General features: G+C 46.9%; 1 protein-coding gene across 7 annotated transcripts in view; it reads right to left on the minus strand.

Annotated features, from left to right (window-relative positions):
* LOC137618059 (sodium/hydrogen exchanger 9B2-like) overlaps positions 1-18445 on the minus strand; it is a 161445-nt gene that overhangs the window by 92295 nt on the left and 50705 nt on the right. For 5 of the 7 annotated variants that reach the window (XM_068348024.1, XM_068348023.1, XM_068348022.1 and 2 more), the window contains exons 2-4: positions 10362-10553; positions 9950-10081; positions 9333-9494 (exon numbers count right to left, since the gene is read on the minus strand). In XM_068348024.1, coding sequence (XP_068204125.1) covers positions 9333-9494; positions 9950-10081; positions 10362-10494 — 427 coding nt within the window. In that variant the 5' untranslated portion in view covers positions 10495-10553. The remainder of the gene's footprint in view (positions 1-9332; positions 9495-9949; positions 10082-10361; positions 10554-18445) is intronic. The other 2 variants (XM_068348026.1, XM_068348027.1) reach the window with 1 other exon arrangement.

The raw sequence follows: 18445 nt of genomic DNA on the forward strand, positions 1-18445 counted from the left end.
CCTTCTTAGGAGACTTAAACTTTAGGAGGAGGGAGAGTCCTGCAGGGACAAGAGGCCGAAGGCTGGAGGCCGAAGGCTGGAGGCACGCGAGGGAGGCACCTAGATAGGAGGCTAGGTTCTTCCGACCACACGAAAAACTGAACGAGAAATAGGGGAAACTATCCAAAAAACTAACTTAGTGTCTAAAATGGCTTACCTTCGTCCAAACCAGTTCCGAGACGCATTCCTGTAGAGGACGTTTCTTCTAGTGGCTAAGGTCTTCTGAGTACTTCCACGCAGGGAATACTGGCCAGGGGAAGGATGAATAGGTGGGAGTAAAGGTAAGGAAGGAACAAGTGTCTCTTGGCTTCAACACCCCCGATTACCCTGGGGCCATGACCTTAGATCTCTTGAAGGGCCAAAATGACTGGACCAATGGAGAAACCGTCCAAGGATTTCCTTGAGCAATCCTTGAGGTAGTGTTCCGTGAAGGTGGATTGTCTGGACCAAGTACCCACCTTCAGGATTTTGCCCACAGCCATGTTCTTTTCAAAGGCTAGAGAGGTACTAAGACCCCTAATATCATGAGGTCTTGGTTTACCTGAGAGAGGGGTTCCGGAGGCCTCGTAGGCACTCTTTATCACTTGGCAAAGCCAGAAGGAGATTGAATTCTTAGAAACTGGTTTCTTTATCCGGCCAGCCGAGACGAATAAATTCTTGATCTCTGGGTGGAATTTGGCTGTCCTCTCCAGGTACTTTCTTACTGCTCTCACGGGGCATAAGAGTAAGTCGTTTGGGTTGTCTGACCGAGGGATGGCTGGTACTGAAAAGCCCTCGAACCGAGGATCCCAACAAGCCGGTTTCTGTGTTTTGGCCACAAAACTAGGGACGAATTTAAAGGAAGACTCTCGCCATCCTTTCGAGTGTGAGACCTCGTAAGAGAGCCCGTGCAACTCACTAACTCTCTTCGCCGAGGCCAGGGCTAAGAGGAAGACTGTTTTGAGGGTGAGTTCCCTGTCTAAGGAGTCCTTGAGCGGTTCGAAGGGCGGCTCTGACAGGGCTTTGAGGACTCTAGCAAGGTCCCACTGCGGTACCCTCACTTCCTGGGGGGACATGAATGCTCAAAACTTCGGATGAGCATCGAGATATGTCGAGAGGCTCCCAAGTCAATACCCTTAAGGAGGAAGACCTGTCCCAATGCTGCACGCACTCCTTTAATGGCCAGAATAGACGAGCCCACATCATCCCTAAGGTATACAAGAAAGTCTGCTATGTCATGAATGGACGCCCTTAAAGGTCTGATATCTCTGGAAGCACACCCTTTTGCGAAGACCGCCCATTTCGCTTGGTAGACTGCCGTCGAGGAACGCCTTAGGTAGCCTGACATCCTTGTCGCGGTCCTTGATGAGTACCCATCCTTCTTCAGGAGCTTCTCGATAACCTCCACGCGTGAAGGCGGAGGGATCGAGGGTTTTCGTGCCACCTGTGAAAGTGAGGTTGACGGAGGAGATCTGGCCTGTCTGGGAGCGGCCAAGGAGGAAGGAGAGCTAATTCTTTTAGGTCTGCGAACCACTCTCTCTCCGGCCATCAAGGCGCTACCAAAGTCATCGTCATGTTGGTCGCCGACCTCACTCTGTTTAGTACTTGTCTGATCAACCCGAAGGGAGGGAAGGCGTAAACATCGAGGTTGTCCCAAGGATGTTGGAAGGCGTCCTCGAACGCTGCTGACGGCTCTGGGACTGGAGAACAGAACACGGGAAGCTGGGCGTTCAGACGTGTGGCGAACATGTCTATCACTGGGGAGCCCCACTTCAGGATGACTGCCCGAGCTACCCCCGGGTGTAGGGTCCATTCTGAGCCTATCACTTGACCCACCCTGCTGAAGCCGTCTGCCAGCACGTTTCTCTTTCCTGGGATGAATCTTGCTGTCATTTCGATCCCTTCCTTTGCCGCCCATTCCAGTAGTTCCGTCGCTAGGGCGCATAGCTCTTTTGATTTTAGGCCCCCTTGCTTCTTTACGTAGGCCACTACCGTGGCGTTGTCGCACATCAATGGCACGGTGTTTCCTCGGAGGAGATAAACGAATTCCCGACACGCTCTCAACACGGCCACCATCTCCAGAATGTTTATGTGTCGTGCCGCCTCCTCGCTGGACCATTTTCCTCTTGACGATTTTCCCAGCAGGTGCACTCCCCACCCTTCCTTCGATGCGTCCGTGAACAACAGCATCTCCGGAGGGTCGGGTGCGAAGGGCATTCCTTTTCCTGTATTCGACCTGTCGTTCCACCATTGCAGGACGTCTTTTGTTTCCGGGAAGACTGGCACTACTGTGTGGGGTTCCCTTCCCTGGGTCCACGCCTCCTTCAGGTTCCATTGAACCGCCCGGAGTTTGAGCCTCCCCTGCGGTACTAATTTCTCCAACGATACCAGGTGCCCTATCAGTTTCTGCCAATCCTTGGCCCTCCTGGGCTGGTCCGTCAGGAGGGGTTGCAGAATTAGTTCCAGATTCTCTAACCTCTTCACTGAGGGGAAGGCTTTCACTAACCAGGTGTCCAGGACCATCCCCAAGTAGGTCATCCTGGTGTTGGGATTCAAATGGGATTTCTCCAAATTAATCGTGATCCCCAATTCCTTGCAGAGCCCGAGCAACTTCACGCCTTTCTCCCTCAGTTCTTCCTTTGAGGCTGAAAGAAGCAACCAATCGTCCAGGTATCTGATCAGTCGGATGCCCTGCTTGTGCGCCCATACCGAGACCGTCGTGAATACCCTCGTGAACACCTGAGGAGCCGTCAACAGACCGAAGCAAAGGGTTTTGAACTGAAGGACTTGGGACTCCCACTTTATCCTGAGGAACTTCCTGCTGGAGGGGTGCACGGGGATTTGAAAGTAAGCGTCCTTGAGGTCGAGGGACATTAGGAAATCTCCCTCCCTCAAGGCTGCCAGCACTGTCTTCGGCGTGTCCATCTTGAAGTCCGTCTTTGAGACAAACTTGTTGAGGGCTGAGAGGTCTATGACCGGCCTCCACCCCCCTGTTGCTTTCTCCACAAGGAAGAGCCTGCTGTAGAACCCCAGCCTCCACTGATTCCAATGCTCCCTTGGCGATCATGGATGACACCTGTTCTTGCAGCGCCGCCCGTTTCAAGGGGTCTTTGGGAATTAACCACTCGGCCCTCTGAGCTGGGATGAGTGGGGGAGGTTCCGTCAGGAAGGGAAGCCAGTAGCCTTCCTTCAGGACCGTCACTGTCCAGGGATCCGCACCGAAATCCCGCCATGCTTGCCAAGAGTGTCTGAGGCATCCCCCTACTTGAGGCTCCTGCAGGAGTAGGGGGCCTCGTCTCCTACCTCCTTCTGGAGGAGCGGCCGGACCGACCTCTCCTTGAGTTACTGTAGGAAGGTCTAAAGGACGACTGAGGTGAAAATTGCCATGTGTTGTATCAAGAAATACGTCCCCTGATATTATGCGATATCCTTAAGAAATTTTTTAAGGATACTCGCGCCAGGAGTTAGAATTCTGGAGACCTAAGGTCAATTCTCTGGGAGTATCACTGTAGCTAAATATCCCTTAGAAAGGTGCCTAAAGGAACCTTCCATCAGGATGACATGGCTGAGCCGAAGGAGAGTCTCTTCGAGGTTACGTAGGTGGTGCCTGGGAGGAGTGAGGGACGTCCACTGATGGTCTCCTATGCACTGGCCGCCTCATGGGGTGAGGCCTATGTTCTACGTCCTTCATCCTCCTTACCCTCTCCATGGTGTCTTCCACCATCTTGAGGGGAAAGATGGATTCATCCCATACTGAGGAATTCCTTAATTTCCTTGCCTCCCTGTCCGGCAACTTCCTTATAATCTTGCTGAGAACTGTGTCTCTCTTTCGCAGAACCCAGTTCGTGGCCATCGAGAGAGATTGGGAAGACAAAAACTTGAGGGCCTTGCCCCCTGAACTAATTAGATCTTTCAACAAGGACTGATTTTCAGGAAGGGAGAGATCGTGTGATGCTTGAAACCCTACCAAGGTGCAGGCCCACCAGTCTAACCAGGAGGATACGTATACCAGGTCTTGAGCCATGTCCTCTATCATGGAGGTCTCCGTCGGGGAAAAGCAAACAGGGGCCGTGGACGCCCTGTCCTCTGCAGCTCCTTGGTTCAAAGAGGTCACTGCTACTTCCACTGCGCGGGGCCCTCCACGACGACCCTCTGGCACGTAAAACCTCTTCTGAGTCTTCAGTCCCGGTATCAACTTCGAGGAACTCTGACTTCTAGGGGCATCAGCTAGACCTGCCAGGTACCTATCTATGTGCTCCATCCCCAGCTTGACGTCAGGAGCTAGAGGGAGAGCTAAGGAAGGTTTCTGCTGTACTGGACTTTCCACCAACCTAGTCAGTCCGGAGAGCCAGGCCTGTTCCGCCGAGAGCTTGGGCTCGTCAAGACGGTGGTGGCGACTTATCAGGGCCAGTACTTTTCGGTAAGAGGAGATGTCGTCAGACGAGCACTCCCCCCCTTCCACCAGGGCCTCCGTCACCAGTTCCTCCACACGGGTACCCTCCGTGGCGGTGGGAGGGGCATCGCTGGACGGGTCTGCCCGTGGCACGGGCTGCTCTGCGTGGGCGAGGGTATCCGTCATGGGATTACCTTGACCTGCGGGAGACTCCGTGGCTGAGAGACTCAGGCGGACCGACGGGTGCCCTTGGTGCTTAAGGAAGTCCCATAAGGTGCCCGTGGTCGACGCCATGCCTTCCGTCCAACGCAGCGCGTCCTTCTGTTGGGAAGAAGTGGAGGCCTTCACTGGATTAGATTCGTCATGGGGGGCTTGGTTGGACCACCCCTGACGTAAATCTGGTCTGAAGGAGGAGGACGATGGGTGAGACCGAGGCGACGAGGCTCTAGGGAGCCACCCGGAAGCGGCTGCGGCTGTGGTAACCTTAAACAGCTCGCTCCGGGGTACCGTGATGCTCACCCACTCCTTCGACTTACTTCTTTTCGCCTTCTTCTTGGAGGACTTGGACTCCTTCTTTCTTTGTCCGGAACGGGAGCGGGACTTCTTCTTCTTCCGGGACTTCTCCCGGTTCCTCTTCGTAGATTTGCCGTTATCGTCCTCCAACGAAGAAGAGTCCGATGACGCGGATGACGATGAGGGGGAGAAGGAATCCACCGAACTGCCTGATACGTCCAACACCGCAGGGTGGACTCCACGTCGCTTCTCTGGTGTCGGGGGTTGAAGAAACACGGGCGGGAGCGTAGATGGGGGTGCTGGGGGAGACCGAGTAAACCTCCTGTGGCCGAACCATTGCTCGAAGTCTTCTCCCCTTCTCAAGGGCGACCTGAAGGGAGTCCTTGGCGCCTCCCACGCGGAGGGGTCTGAATTAGACGAGCTTCCTTTCCCGAGTCTCCCCCGGCAGCTGAAGCACCTGAAACATACATCCGCGACGCTGGGGAAGTATCAACACCTGATTTCCCCCACATAGGATCTTCAGTGGAGACGGGACCTGTAGGCACCAGGACCTCGTCTCCCACGCATACTCCCGCACTTCCCTCAGGCCCCACACATGCCTGCACAACACCAGAATCCCCGCCCACAGGTATATCAGACTCTTGGGGAAGGGCAATGGGCCTCTTCCCCGCAAAGGACTTACCTCGTCCCCTACTCTGGGTAGGGGAAGCAAGAAGGGAGCCCCGATCTGACGAGGCGCCTGGGGAAACCAAAGGAGAAGACACGTTGGCCTTCTTGGGAGACTTCCTAGCCACTTTCTTCTTTTTGGTGCGGAAGAGCACCCACTGGATCTCACTCCAGGACTCGCACTCCGGACACGTGGAGTTAGGGGAACACACTTTGCCCCTACATGTCGAACACTAAGAGTGGGGATCCACTTCGGGCTTAGAAAGGAAAGCCCCACAAGATTTCCCGGCCACAGGCCCAGGGCAACGACGAGGCTGCTCCATAACACAACACTAAGTCACCAAGAGACACAGGGATACAAAGGAAAGGGTAAGGAAATGAACACGTGGGTAGCGCGTGGTAGACACAAAGGGTCGCACAGGGTAAGAGAGAGCGTGGTGAGATGATAATCACGTTGCGACCAGAAACTTACTGAGGAGACGACCTGAGCTTGCACGCTTTCCGACCCCGGGTCGCCTCAGGGCGCGTATCACTCCGCCTGAGGTTAGCCCCTTAGAAAACGGGAATAGGGTAAACTACACAAAAAGCTGGTCAGTTAGGGTAGAGTTACCAGTAACTCCTAAGAAGGTAGTTCTAGGTAAGTACCCTGTGTTAGAACAAATGATCTTTTTATAGTAGAATCTGGGCCTATTCTGGGGTCCAACAGAGGGATATTGTCCCCTCTAGGGCCAACAATAAGGCTCCCCTGGGTTTGGTTTTCCTCTTCCTATTAGTGTTCTGGCATGCCCTACCTCTGGACAGGCTAGTCTCCCTTCTGGGTTTGGTTTCCTTGTGGCTTATGCAGATACATCCTCCACTGCATACATTGTAGTCTTTGGTGTGGTTGCTCTTTAGCTATTCTTGCCAGGAACTCATCATCTCCTTTAGGATTAAATTTAAGAATTTTAGCCATAAGAAGTGGCATTAGGTCCTGGGAGGACATTCAGTGATGATTTATAACTGGGGGAAAACTTTGCAGTTGCCATATGAAGTTCAATAAATATTCAGAAGTTGGACAGCCAGCAAGAGGAAAGCAATAAAGCAGGAAAGGAGTTATAGTAGAAGTCTTAAAAGTGGTTACAGCTAGAGGCCAAAAGGAAAATGAAAAAAAAAAGTTCTCCTCTGCCTGCTTACCTTCAAGATCCCGCAGTGCCTGGCCCTTTGGATATGCAAGCCAAAAAGAGAAATACCAACGGAGCTTTCATTTTCAAGTATGTATCCATTCAATATTTAATATCAGGGGAGAAGTCAGAGGGAGCAATCTCCTTTATGTAGGCAGAGGTAGGGGGATTCCTTTGGTAACCTCTGGTTATCTAGCAGTCTAAATTCATAACAAAAGCCTCCTTGAGAGGTTCCATCAGAGCAGATTTGTATGACAAAATTGTTGAGGGCTTTTTTGGGCTCAGCCATGTCATCCTGATGGAAGGTTCCTTTAGGCACCTTTCTAAGGGATATTTAGCTACAGTGATACTCCCAGAGAATTGACCATAGGTCTCCAGAATTCTAACTCCTGGCGCGAGTATCCTTAAAAAATTTCTTAAGGATATCGCATAATATCAGGGGACGTATTTCTTGATACGACACATGGCAATCTTCACCCCGAATAGAGTTTTTGCTCTGAGGAGGAAGAGTGGCGAAAATGAAAGGGAGCCATCATCAAGGTTACTCGGTGGATCCCCTTCCCGTACTATTAGCTTACTATCCTAAGCTATAATGATAATAGTAAGTGCTAATTCTATGCATGAACATAATTCATCAGTGTGATAAATTACCCTATACTCATGTCACCTTTTTTCTTTCTAAATTGATTCTGGGAAAGGCAAGCTGGTTTCGAGAAATAAGCTACCGTAGTGGTCTGAACTTTCAAGAGCGCTTTTCTAGTTTGTTTGAGGGATAATGGAGAGGAGTATGAAAACATTAAAGCTCTCAAGAGTACTCATTACAATTTAATGTCAAAAACTGCATCTAGCCTGCTTTGATTTAAGCAGTTTTTATATGGGAAATCAATAAAACCTGAGAGACAAAGCACTAAAATATCATCGTACATTACTTGAACCTACAGTTCTGTAACATCCAAAGAGAACACAGCGTTCAGTACCTAAACTTGCCTAATAAACCTTCACAAAATTTTCAGGATAAAGTACACATAAATTTATGATTGATTTCCAAACAATACACTGAAATATTAGGTTACTTCAAAAGCAGCTCACTTGCAAATTGTTAATGACAAAGAAAAGAGGAGAATCATGCCCCACTTAAGACTGTGCAGTACTAGAAATTTTTTAAGGAATTCCTTTTAAATGATGCCATGGGAATTTGGGACATTTATTTAGTAAAATACAGCAAGATCATATTTCTTAAGATAAGAGAATTACAACAATGAGCTCTTCTCAACATTGAATGTTTCCTTCATGTAATGTGTGCTATATCTATGGATGATATATGCTCTTTTCAGAAGAAATAAAATGTAGAAATAGGTACTTTTTCAAAATTAAGTAAACTGTAATTCACTGAATACTGTACTAGTACAAAGAAGTTTGCATAAGCATAATTCTGAGAATAGTATAGAGAAATGTAAGGATAGGGTATGAATAAAGACAAGTTATTTATGTACATGATAGAAGTTAGGAAGGTATATTAGTGCAATAAACATTTTATTTAAAAAATGTAATGATAAGAGAGTGCTGTGCTTTCAAAAGTTACTTTAAACACAAAGTAAAACGTCTGAAAGTATTAGAAAGATGAAACAGTGGAGAATTTCAGTAACTGGAAGTGATGTGACCCATTGAACCATATCATTATTACACTATGAAGCCCATAACATACTAAAAATATACACTCAAACAGAAGTGATCAAGATAAGATATGCACAATGAAAACAACAAAATAAAATTATGCATTTCAGAACTTATTAATAATCAGACCATCCTTTGTCATCTGATCTGTTCAAAATTTACTATTTCATACTAACTCAATATTCACAAGCTATATAGTTTTAAGCACAAGCTTATTGATAAAATATAGAAAAAAGCACCCTGGAGTTCATATTAAATCACCCATGGTATTTACACATCCCTACTGCCTGGTGTCTTTGATAAATACTTGTTAATTTTATTCTCACTACCTGCATGAGCTCACTAGATGAAAGGAGGTGGGTGGGAGTAGGTATATATGAATAATTGGTAGAAACAGAAATACTGTAAATATTGAATTATGAATATTTGATTTATTTTGATGAATCTATCTTTCACCATCAAATGTTCAGCAGAGCTCTAAAAGGCACTAGGAGAGTTGGAAGACCCAGGCCTACATGGTTGAGGATTATGAAGCGCGAAGTACAGTACAGCATATAGTAATAGAATGGAAGTATATCAGTAAAAAATAAGCAGACACAAAAACCTGCCTCTCCAAACACCTAATTCATAAAGAAGCTTGAAAAAAATTATATCTATAGAAACTGATGTCGAGAAGAGTCAGCAGTATTGAGGTAGTTTTGCATGGTTTAAATGAAATATGATCCTGATATATCACTCAACAATTCAGTATAGCAAAAGGAAAACCAACATTCAAGAGTAATTTAAACTGTTTAACTATTTTGGAGCATCCATAAACACTTCAGAGGGCCCACATGTACACTAACAAAAGCTCCCAGTGTGTTAAAATCAACGGCAATCTTTCCTCTAATAATTACACCATTTCTAACCTGACATACGACCAACTGATGCCCCACATGATGACACTTGACTTGCCCCTCGACTGTGGGACATCTGCGTCCGTGAGCGAGGTGGTGTCGAGCTTCTGAGGTTAGACACCTCATCACCAGCACCATTAAGAGGCTCTGCACTATCATCACATGTATCTTCATCTGTAATTTATTAACAGTATTCGCTGCTTACCAAAAAATTACATAGCTGAATGTTGAATTGAAGCGGACAAGCAGGTAAAAAGCACCATAACTTTGGTTAAGTAAGTACAACAGAGAAATTAAATCATGAGTATTGACCCACAGGTTATAAAAGCATGATTAACTGTAATAAACACAAAATGGGTTGAGGGATAAAACTATAGTTATAGTCTTCTACTGTATTGTAACTAAATCCAGTAAGTTTATGTTTCATGCAATTCCAGCATTATATTATTAAGCATAAAAGGAGCACCCTTGTCTTCTACATTAAGATCTTGTTAGTCTCCAAGTAAAAGGAACCACCACCCATATTAATGCACTACTTCAAAAATCTGTATACAAAATTGACAAATTATGTGAGAGGTCATGAAGATCTGTCTGAACTCTCAATTGAATACATGTGACATTTGACTTACCTACATCTTCCTGACTTTCATTTGGATCAAGTGCGCCACTGGCAGTAGAAGGCTCATTCTTGACGGAAGACATATTATTAGGCACTTTTGGCTCTGGTTGAAGGGGTGGTGGAGTCTCTACTGGTGAACCAGCTTTTAAAAGTAGATATTATTAATTAGTGATCCTGAATAAATGTAGGGCTAACAAATGCTCATACATGGTGGAAGACTGAAAATATATTTCATTCTTTTTTTGTGCTTCATATAATACATAAAAATCATCAAAATGTTAGTAGAAATTAATTCAATACATAGCAAGGACAATAGGACCCTAAAAGAAATAACTTTATATTCTGTAGATAATAGGGAAATTCAAATATGATTTTTAATTTGTAGCATTATCAAAAGTTCTATTTTTCAAATGAAAACTTACCAGGGTTTAAAGAGAGTGTCTCAGTACTTTTATTACAGTCTGAGACCTCTGAACCTGAATTATCATGGGCTTGAGCGGCTTCTGCTAAGTCTTGAATTACAAGAGGATCTTGAGAATCGGATGTTCCTTCCATTTCCTTCAAATAGCAATTTACTTTTCCTTCACAAATAACCTTTCAAAACATCATTGGCCCTGAAATGGAATATATAATTATATTTAGTAAGTACATGAATGCAACATAAAAGAGCTTCACATATAAGACCTTAAATTTCATATACAATAACCACATTCATTAAAATAGATTCCAAAACCTAGAGTTTAGTATGCTACATAAACAGATATTGACATTGCTAGATTAACTTATTAGTCGGCCACGTGTATTCAATGGGCAGTGAGTTGTTAGGTTAAGAATTGATCCACCCTAGGGCAGCAAGTATTCATGAATTCTCGATCTTCGCGCCTGTCTCTGTTACCTAACCCCTGCGAATATGGAGGGCTGACTGTACCTAGGATTCTCGATGTTGGAAGGCGTTTTTGAACATCACTCACAATCTGCGACTGGAAGAATCCCAAAAATTTCTTATCCTACTGCATGGCAAACTAGACGCGTGATGGTGAGAAACTAAGCCCTTCCACCACAGAATAATGTAGGGATACCCTAAAACACTAAACCAGAATTCTGTCAATTGTCTGCGTTTGCTCGAACAGTGTTCTTACCTGAAAGAACCTTGCACATGGCTGCATACCGTCTTCTGCTCCCAAGAGTGCACCTGCTTGAGAATGGTTTGCGTACGGGGCCCTTTTGTAAATTTCGGCAGGGATGGAAGCGTTATAGGATATTATTGCTACCAAGTGCTTTATCAAACCCTTTTGAAAACTAGCAAACAACCACTGCAAGCATTCCCGGTAGATTGAGAAGTAAGTGCAATCATTCTGTCGATCACATCCTCAACTGAAGGATATTAAGAGAAGCACATCATTCCTTCTTTATATCAATGAATGGTATATTCTTAGAGTGTGTGGCTCCCCTGCTGTATGCGACCAGAAAAGTCCCATACTGGGGTAGATCGGGGTGCCCTGTATTCCTGTTGTCATAAAAAAAGAAGGTAGGGGAACTCTAGTTGTAAACCAGTAAAACTTCAGGAACTATAGAAGCAATTGCTGGAGAGGTGGCCATGTGGAACTAGACTTCTCATCAACAAGAAAAGTCTGTGAAGATGTTTTTGTTGATCCAGAAGGCCGAATGGAACAGTTTACACTATTGCTATGATTGTTTGCCGGAAGACCCAGTAGCTGTTCCAGATATTTCACCCTCTCTCTAGGAGTCCTAAAGAAACTTATTTGATACATTGTATCTTAATCCATATATTGAGAAATTGAGAAAAGAGGCACTCTCTCTTCCTCTCAATGCCGAAATGATTCCCTTATAAGAGGGTAAAAGCGGATGATCCCTAAGACCTGACAGTAGACAATTGCCAACTGGAGGTACTGAAAAGACTAGCATGAACACTTACATGAATACTTTGGGAATGGCAGTCCAAAGCTCAAGGCTTTGAATTGGTAACTACTTTTCTCAAAGGCAAAGTGGAGAAATCCTCCTGTAGGACAGGAGGAATGGATCTGAGAGTACATGTCTTTCAAGCCTATAAGGATGAAGTGGTCATCATTCTTATAACAGACTGATCACAGGTAGCCATGGCTGGTCTGAATCGCATCTGGGGAAAGTATGAAAACCGAAGACCAGTTTCCAATTCCGTAAACTATTCCATTCTTATGAGCAGTCTAAGAAGTCTATAAACCATCTCAGCAATCTTCATGTAACTTCCATTCCTGCCAGTAAGGGGTGAGTTTTGGTAGATCACGAGCAAACCTTTTCTCCTTCTATCCCTAGCTGTGCTGTTATCATTCTCCTATGTAAAGAACAAGGGTTTGTATTCCTGTAAGAACAATTGCATTTTTCCTAGCTATACAAACCTGTGTCATTTACATAATTGGGTTAGTTCTGGCACAGCCTGTTATGATCAGTTGAAGAATTATTGATGGTCTGGCATCCTGGATCAGTTGCATCATCCACCCTCTATGAGTGCCAGTGCGACAGTGCACGTGGCTGGGGTCATCACTCTATCTCTGGTAGGGGGTTTGTACAGCTAAGAAAACTAAAAATCATTTAAAATTTGTAGTTTGCTCCCATGTGGATACAAACCCTCGTCAATTAATTGGGAGACTACCTTAATAGGGAGGAATTCCCCAAAGTGAACTGAGCATATGTCTGACCCTTAATTCAGAATTATTATGACCGGTCCTAATAAGGAGCAGGGCATTCTAGCCTCTCATGGCTCATGGATAGGCAAATGTGTCACAACTTGACGGGAAAGGATTTAATTGTATAGAACAACCAGAGGTATATGATTGAAGTCTTTGTTAAAAACAAAACATTATTATCCATAATGGTGAGATTACCTGCATAAATGTCTGATCAGTGGACATACTCCCAAGAGAAGGAGAACAGAAAGAGAGGATATCAGGCATTCAACTTGTGAAACTCAAGTAGCTGATAACGTGCCACTAACATAGATGTCCTATAGGAGCTTGAGTTTTACACCAATTCTTGGGTGGCCAAAACAGGACCTAGAGAAAAAGTGTCAAGGGACCTATGGGTGAAATCCTTCAGGTAGTGGGCTATAAAGGTAGTATGTCTTTTCCAGACTGCTGCTTTGAGTATGTGTACTATTGAGTAGCTTTTGCAGAACGCTAGGGTTATAGCAACACCATGAATATCATGTGCTTTGAGAGGGGCCCCAGTAGACCTGTATACGTACTTTCATGATTGTCTCAAGTAACCAAAAAGAAATAGTGATCTTGTTCATTCTCTTTTTCATTTGTCCGGTACACACAAATAGATTGGGAATACCAAGACAAAAAGGACTACTCCTCTTTAAGTAAAGACAGATCGCTCTTTCAGCACATAGTAGCAAACTGTCTTTCTCATCAGTTATCTCCTTGACTGAGGAAATGGAGGACGAGTCAAACTGACAGTTATCAACACATGGATTCTGGATCTTAGCTAGAAAATTACGTATGAACGAGAATGACTGATCTTTCCACCCCTTGGAGTGAGATACAAGATATGAGAGACCATGGAGTTCACTCACCTGCTTTGATGAGACTAGAACGAGGAAGAAAATTGTTTTCAGCGTGAGGTCTCTATCCGTAGCCTTACAGAAAGGTTAACAGAGTGCCATCTTTAGAGCCCTTAGGACCTTGATCACAGTCCAAGTAAGAGGTTTGATTTTTTCATGGTGGGCAAGATTGCTCAAAAATGACAAATTCGTAGATAATTTGTATTTTTCCCAACTATACAAACCTTAGCTATTTAATAGGAGTTATTACTTTCGGCGTAGCTAAAATGACGAGCCATTAGAATTTTAACGAGGGTTTACTACCCCACCGCTAGTTAGCGGGGGGTAGGGAGGGTAGCTTGCTAACCCCCCCCCTCACACACACCTGTGCTTCAGCTCACTTTGCTTAGAGGTAGGACTTCAAGGGGGATAGGGCTGACGGGCAATTTTGATTAAATAGCTACAGTTTGTATAGTTAGGAAAAATACAAATTATCTACAAATTTGTCATTTGTTCCGTAACTGACATACAAACCACGCTATTTAATAGGGGTGACTCACCCCTTAGGAAGGGTGGAAAGTCCCGACCAGTACTGGCTTTGCCCGGGGACTCAATATTTCAGTGTGTCAGCACTCAACAATAAGGAGTCCCTGCACCTCGCTAGAACCTTGCTACGCAAGGACTGCGGCCTACGTAAGCTGTGTGTGAAGGTATAAAGTGTGACTCGTCCTAGGAAGTTGACCTGTAGTCCTTTAGATGGAAACTTTAGGCTAGGACTCTCCCAATACCACCTCGTCAGGGTATGGGGACGTGACAGTATTACCTTAATACTAGGAACACAAGGAAACATGGTTTACCTGCAGTGATTTGAGGTCAGCTGTGCAGAGAACCCAGGACGCTGCTTTCCCCAAGAGATGGGAAGATGAAGAAAAGAATAAGGGCCAGACAAACCTTTTCATTCATGCAGACTAAGCCCGGGTAACAATGCCCTCAACCTTCTGCTACTTGTCCACTAAGGAGCCTGAGGTTTTAAACCAGCTGTCGTGCAGCCACCACAGGGCCGATAGAAAACGTATCGAGCCTCCTGTGGGTCACATCTTGCAGGTAGTGGGCTGTGAAGGTCGTCTGACGCTTCCACACCCCAGCTTGAAGAACCTGCGTCAGTGAGAAATTTTTCTTGAAGGCCAGGGACGTAGCTACGCCCGACAACATGTGCTCTAGGGCGACGTGACGGAGGAGGGTCTGGATTCAGGGACAGATGGATCACCCTACAAATCCATGCCGAGATGGTGTTCTTGGTGACCCTCCTGTTAGTCCTCCCAGTGCTCATAAACAATGCCTGCATCTGGGGACGGACTGCAGCCGTTCTTTTGAGATATAGCCTCAGACTCCTTACTGGGCACAGTAGGAGATGGTCTGGGTCATCTGTTACAGAACGAAGACTTGAAATCTGGAAGGCGTCGAACCGAGGGAACGGAACCCCAGGATTTTGAGTGTTAGCAATAAACTCATGGACGAATTTGAACGTTACCTCCCCCCATCCCCTTGAATGGGCGATGTAATATGAGAGACCATGAAGTTCACTGACACGCTTGGCTGAAGCCAGAGCGAGCAGGAACACAGTCTTCCAAGTTAGGTGGCGATCTGAAGCCTGGCGTAATGGTTCATAGGGAGGTCTCTTAAGAGACCTGAGAACTCGAACCACGTTCCATGGAGGAGGTCTCACTTCCGACTGAGGGCAGGTAAGTTCATAACTTCGTATGAGTAGGGAAAGTTCCAGCGAGGAAGAAATGTTCATTCTTTTGAGCCTGAAGGCTAGACTTAAGGCTGAGCGATAGCCTTTCACCGCTGAGACTGAAAAGCGCATTTCTTCCCGCAAATACACGAGGAACTCCGCTATTGCTGGAATAGTGGCATCGAGTGGAGAGATACCCCTTCCACGACACCAACCACAGAAGATTTTCCCCTTTGCCTGGTAAACAGATGCGGATGACTTTCGCAGATTTCCAGACATCTTAATCGCAACTTGTTGCAAAAATCCTCTCTCAGCGAGGAGATGCTAGATAGTCTCCAGGCGTGAAGTCGTCGCGAAGCTACGGCTTTGTGGAAGATGTTGGCATGTGGTTGTCTGAGTAGTTCGTGTCGCTGAGGGAGTTCTCTCGGAAGTTCCGTTAGGAGTTGCAGAAGGTTCGGAAACCATTCCGCATGATGCCATAGCGGAGCTATGAGGGTCATTGAAAGATTGACCGATATTCTGGTCTTGTTGAGCACCCTTCTCATCAGACAGAACGGGGGAAAGAGCGTACACGTCGATGTTGTCCCACCATTGTTGGAAGGCATCTTGCCTGAGTGCCTTGGGATCCGGGACTGGGGAGCAGTACAGCTGAAGCTTGAAGTTCAACGCTGTCGCGAACAGATCCACAGTCGGAGAACCCCACAAAGTCAGGACTTTATTGGCTACTAGATGATCCAAAGACCACTCGGTACTTACTGAGACGCTCTGCTCAGATTGTCGGCGAGCACATTCCTCTTGCCTGGAATGAAACGTGCCGATATTGGAATCGAGTGGACTTCGGTCCATCTCAGTATCTCTACTGCGAGATGGGATGGCTGCTTCGAAAAGGTACCTCCTTGCTTGTTGATGTAAGCCACTACTGTGGTGTTGTCGCTCATCAACACCACAGAGTGACCCGCCAGGTATTGTTGGAACTGTTGAAGGGCCACGGAGACGGCCTTCATCTCTAGAAGTTTTATATGGAGGCACTTTTCTGATTCTGACCACAGGCCTGAGGTCCTGTGGTGCAGAACGTGGGCCCCCCACCCTTTCTTTGAAGCGTCCGAAAACAGCATCAAATCCAGGGGGAGGATGAGAAGATCCACTCCTCTTCGTAGGTTCTCGTCTGTCATCCACCACTGGATGTCCGTCCGTTCCGCAGGTCCCATAGGGATCATGACGTCCGGGGAATCATAACCTTGATTCCACCGGGACTTGAGTCGCCACTGGAGGGATCTCATCCTGAGGTGACAGTTGGGAACTAGATGAGCCAAAGATGAGAGGTGACCGAGGAGACGTAACCACAATTAGGCTGGAAGTTCTTCTCGTCTGAGGAAAGGGCTTGCGACCCTCCTCAGCCTCGCTATCCTGTCGTCTGAAGGGAGGGCTTTGTAGAGATTGGTGTCTATGATCATGCCTAGGTATACCAGTCTTTGAGTGGGAAGCAGAGAGGACTTCTTGAGATTTACCATGATCCCCAGATCCTGGCAAAGTCCCAGAAGTTTGTCTCGGTGTTGAAGAAGGGATGACTCCGAATCTGCTAGGATCAGCCAGTCGTGCAGATAACGGAGGAGACGGATGCCGATTCTGTGTGCCCACAATAATATTAGGGTGAACACTCTGGTGAAAACCTGTGGTGCTGTGGAGAGACTGAAACACAGCACCTTGAACTGGTAAACCTTGTTGTCTAGGCTGAATCTTAAGTACTTCCTTGAAGACGGATGGACTGGGATCTGGAAGTATGGGTCCTTCAGATCCAGTGTACACATGAAGTCTTGTGGTCTCACTGCAAGTCTGACCGCGTCTGCGGTCTCCATGCTGAACGGAGTTTGCTTGACAAACTTGTTCAGAGCCGAGAGGTCGATGACTGGTCTCCAACCTCCAGACGCCTTCTTTACAAGAAAGAGTCGACTGAAGTAGCCTGGAGACCCGTCGAGGACCTCTTGGAGAGCGCCCTTTTTCAACATGGTCTGGACTTCTGCCCGAAGGGCTTGCCCCCTTGCTGATCCCATAGCAAGGGAGCTCAACGACACTGGATTTGTCGTCAGGGGAGGTAGAGATGTTGTGAACGGGACGCGATATCCCTGACTGAATACGGAAATCGTCCAGGAATCGGCCCCGAGTTGCTGCCACCTGTTTGCACAACTTTGTAGGCATCCCCCCACTGGTAGACATGCAGGGGGACTGCCAATCCTAGCGTTTGCGGCCTTTTCCACTCCCTCTAGGATTCTTTCCTCCCCTGGAGGACTTCTTGCCTTTCTTGTCCTTGACAGGAAAGGGCTTAGACACCACCGTCTTCCCTGCCGCTGCCGGTTTCGGGGTCTTGGTAGGACGTGGCTGCTGGGGTGCTGGAGGTTTATAGGGCTTAGATGTCAGAGCCCTATATAGGAGGGAGTCTTGGTGGGACTTCCTCCACCTCTCAGCGGCCTGCTCCCCGTTCCTAGGCTCAAACAGGTTCATTCCCATCACGGAAGAATGTCTGAGACTACTGATCTCGGTGTTAGGGACCTTTTGATGGAACCTCTCAGACACCGTATCTCGATGTTTCAAGATGGTGTTAGCCCACAAGTTCGAGACTTGGAGGGCTAGAAACTCGATTGTGCGAGTGCCTGAGAGTAAAAAGGTCTCCATAACCTTCCTAGTACGTTCTTTGGATAAATCCTCCGAACGTATCAGGATACCTAAGGTCCCTAGCCAGATATCCAGCCACGAAGTGGCCTGCATGGCACACTTCGCTACCTTCTCCTGGCTAAGGATCTCAGTCGCCGAGAATGAGACCTGCCAGTTGAAGAGTCTCTCAAGAGGGACTCCCCTGGTAAGCTCTTCCAACGAATGGTGAAGGGGAAGAGCTAAACAAGGCTCCTCTGCTGTATACGAGGAGGTGGGAGGAGCTTGTTGCCGGCGCTGGTTCGGCTGGAGGAGGTAAGCTTGGAGAGCTGGACTTCGATCTTGTCCCTGGCACTCTTAACCCCTTGAGACCAGGGCAAAGCCGCACTGGCCTTCGAGGGTTTTTGAGTCCCAAACACTCGATCCAAGACCGTGTCTTTGCCCTCACGAGGAGGAATCTCTGAGTCAGCAAACCCATTGAAAGTCCTCATAAAGGTCAGAACCTGCCAGAACGCATGTTCTGACTCCTGCAGCTCTTCTCCTGAAGGACTAGCAGCGAAGTCTCCTGTCCCCAAAGGCTCTTC

This window comes from Palaemon carinicauda, chromosome 24 (assembly GCF_036898095.1).
Source record: "Palaemon carinicauda isolate YSFRI2023 chromosome 24, ASM3689809v2, whole genome shotgun sequence".
In the NCBI taxonomy this organism is placed as follows: Eukaryota; Metazoa; Arthropoda; class Malacostraca; order Decapoda; family Palaemonidae; genus Palaemon; species Palaemon carinicauda.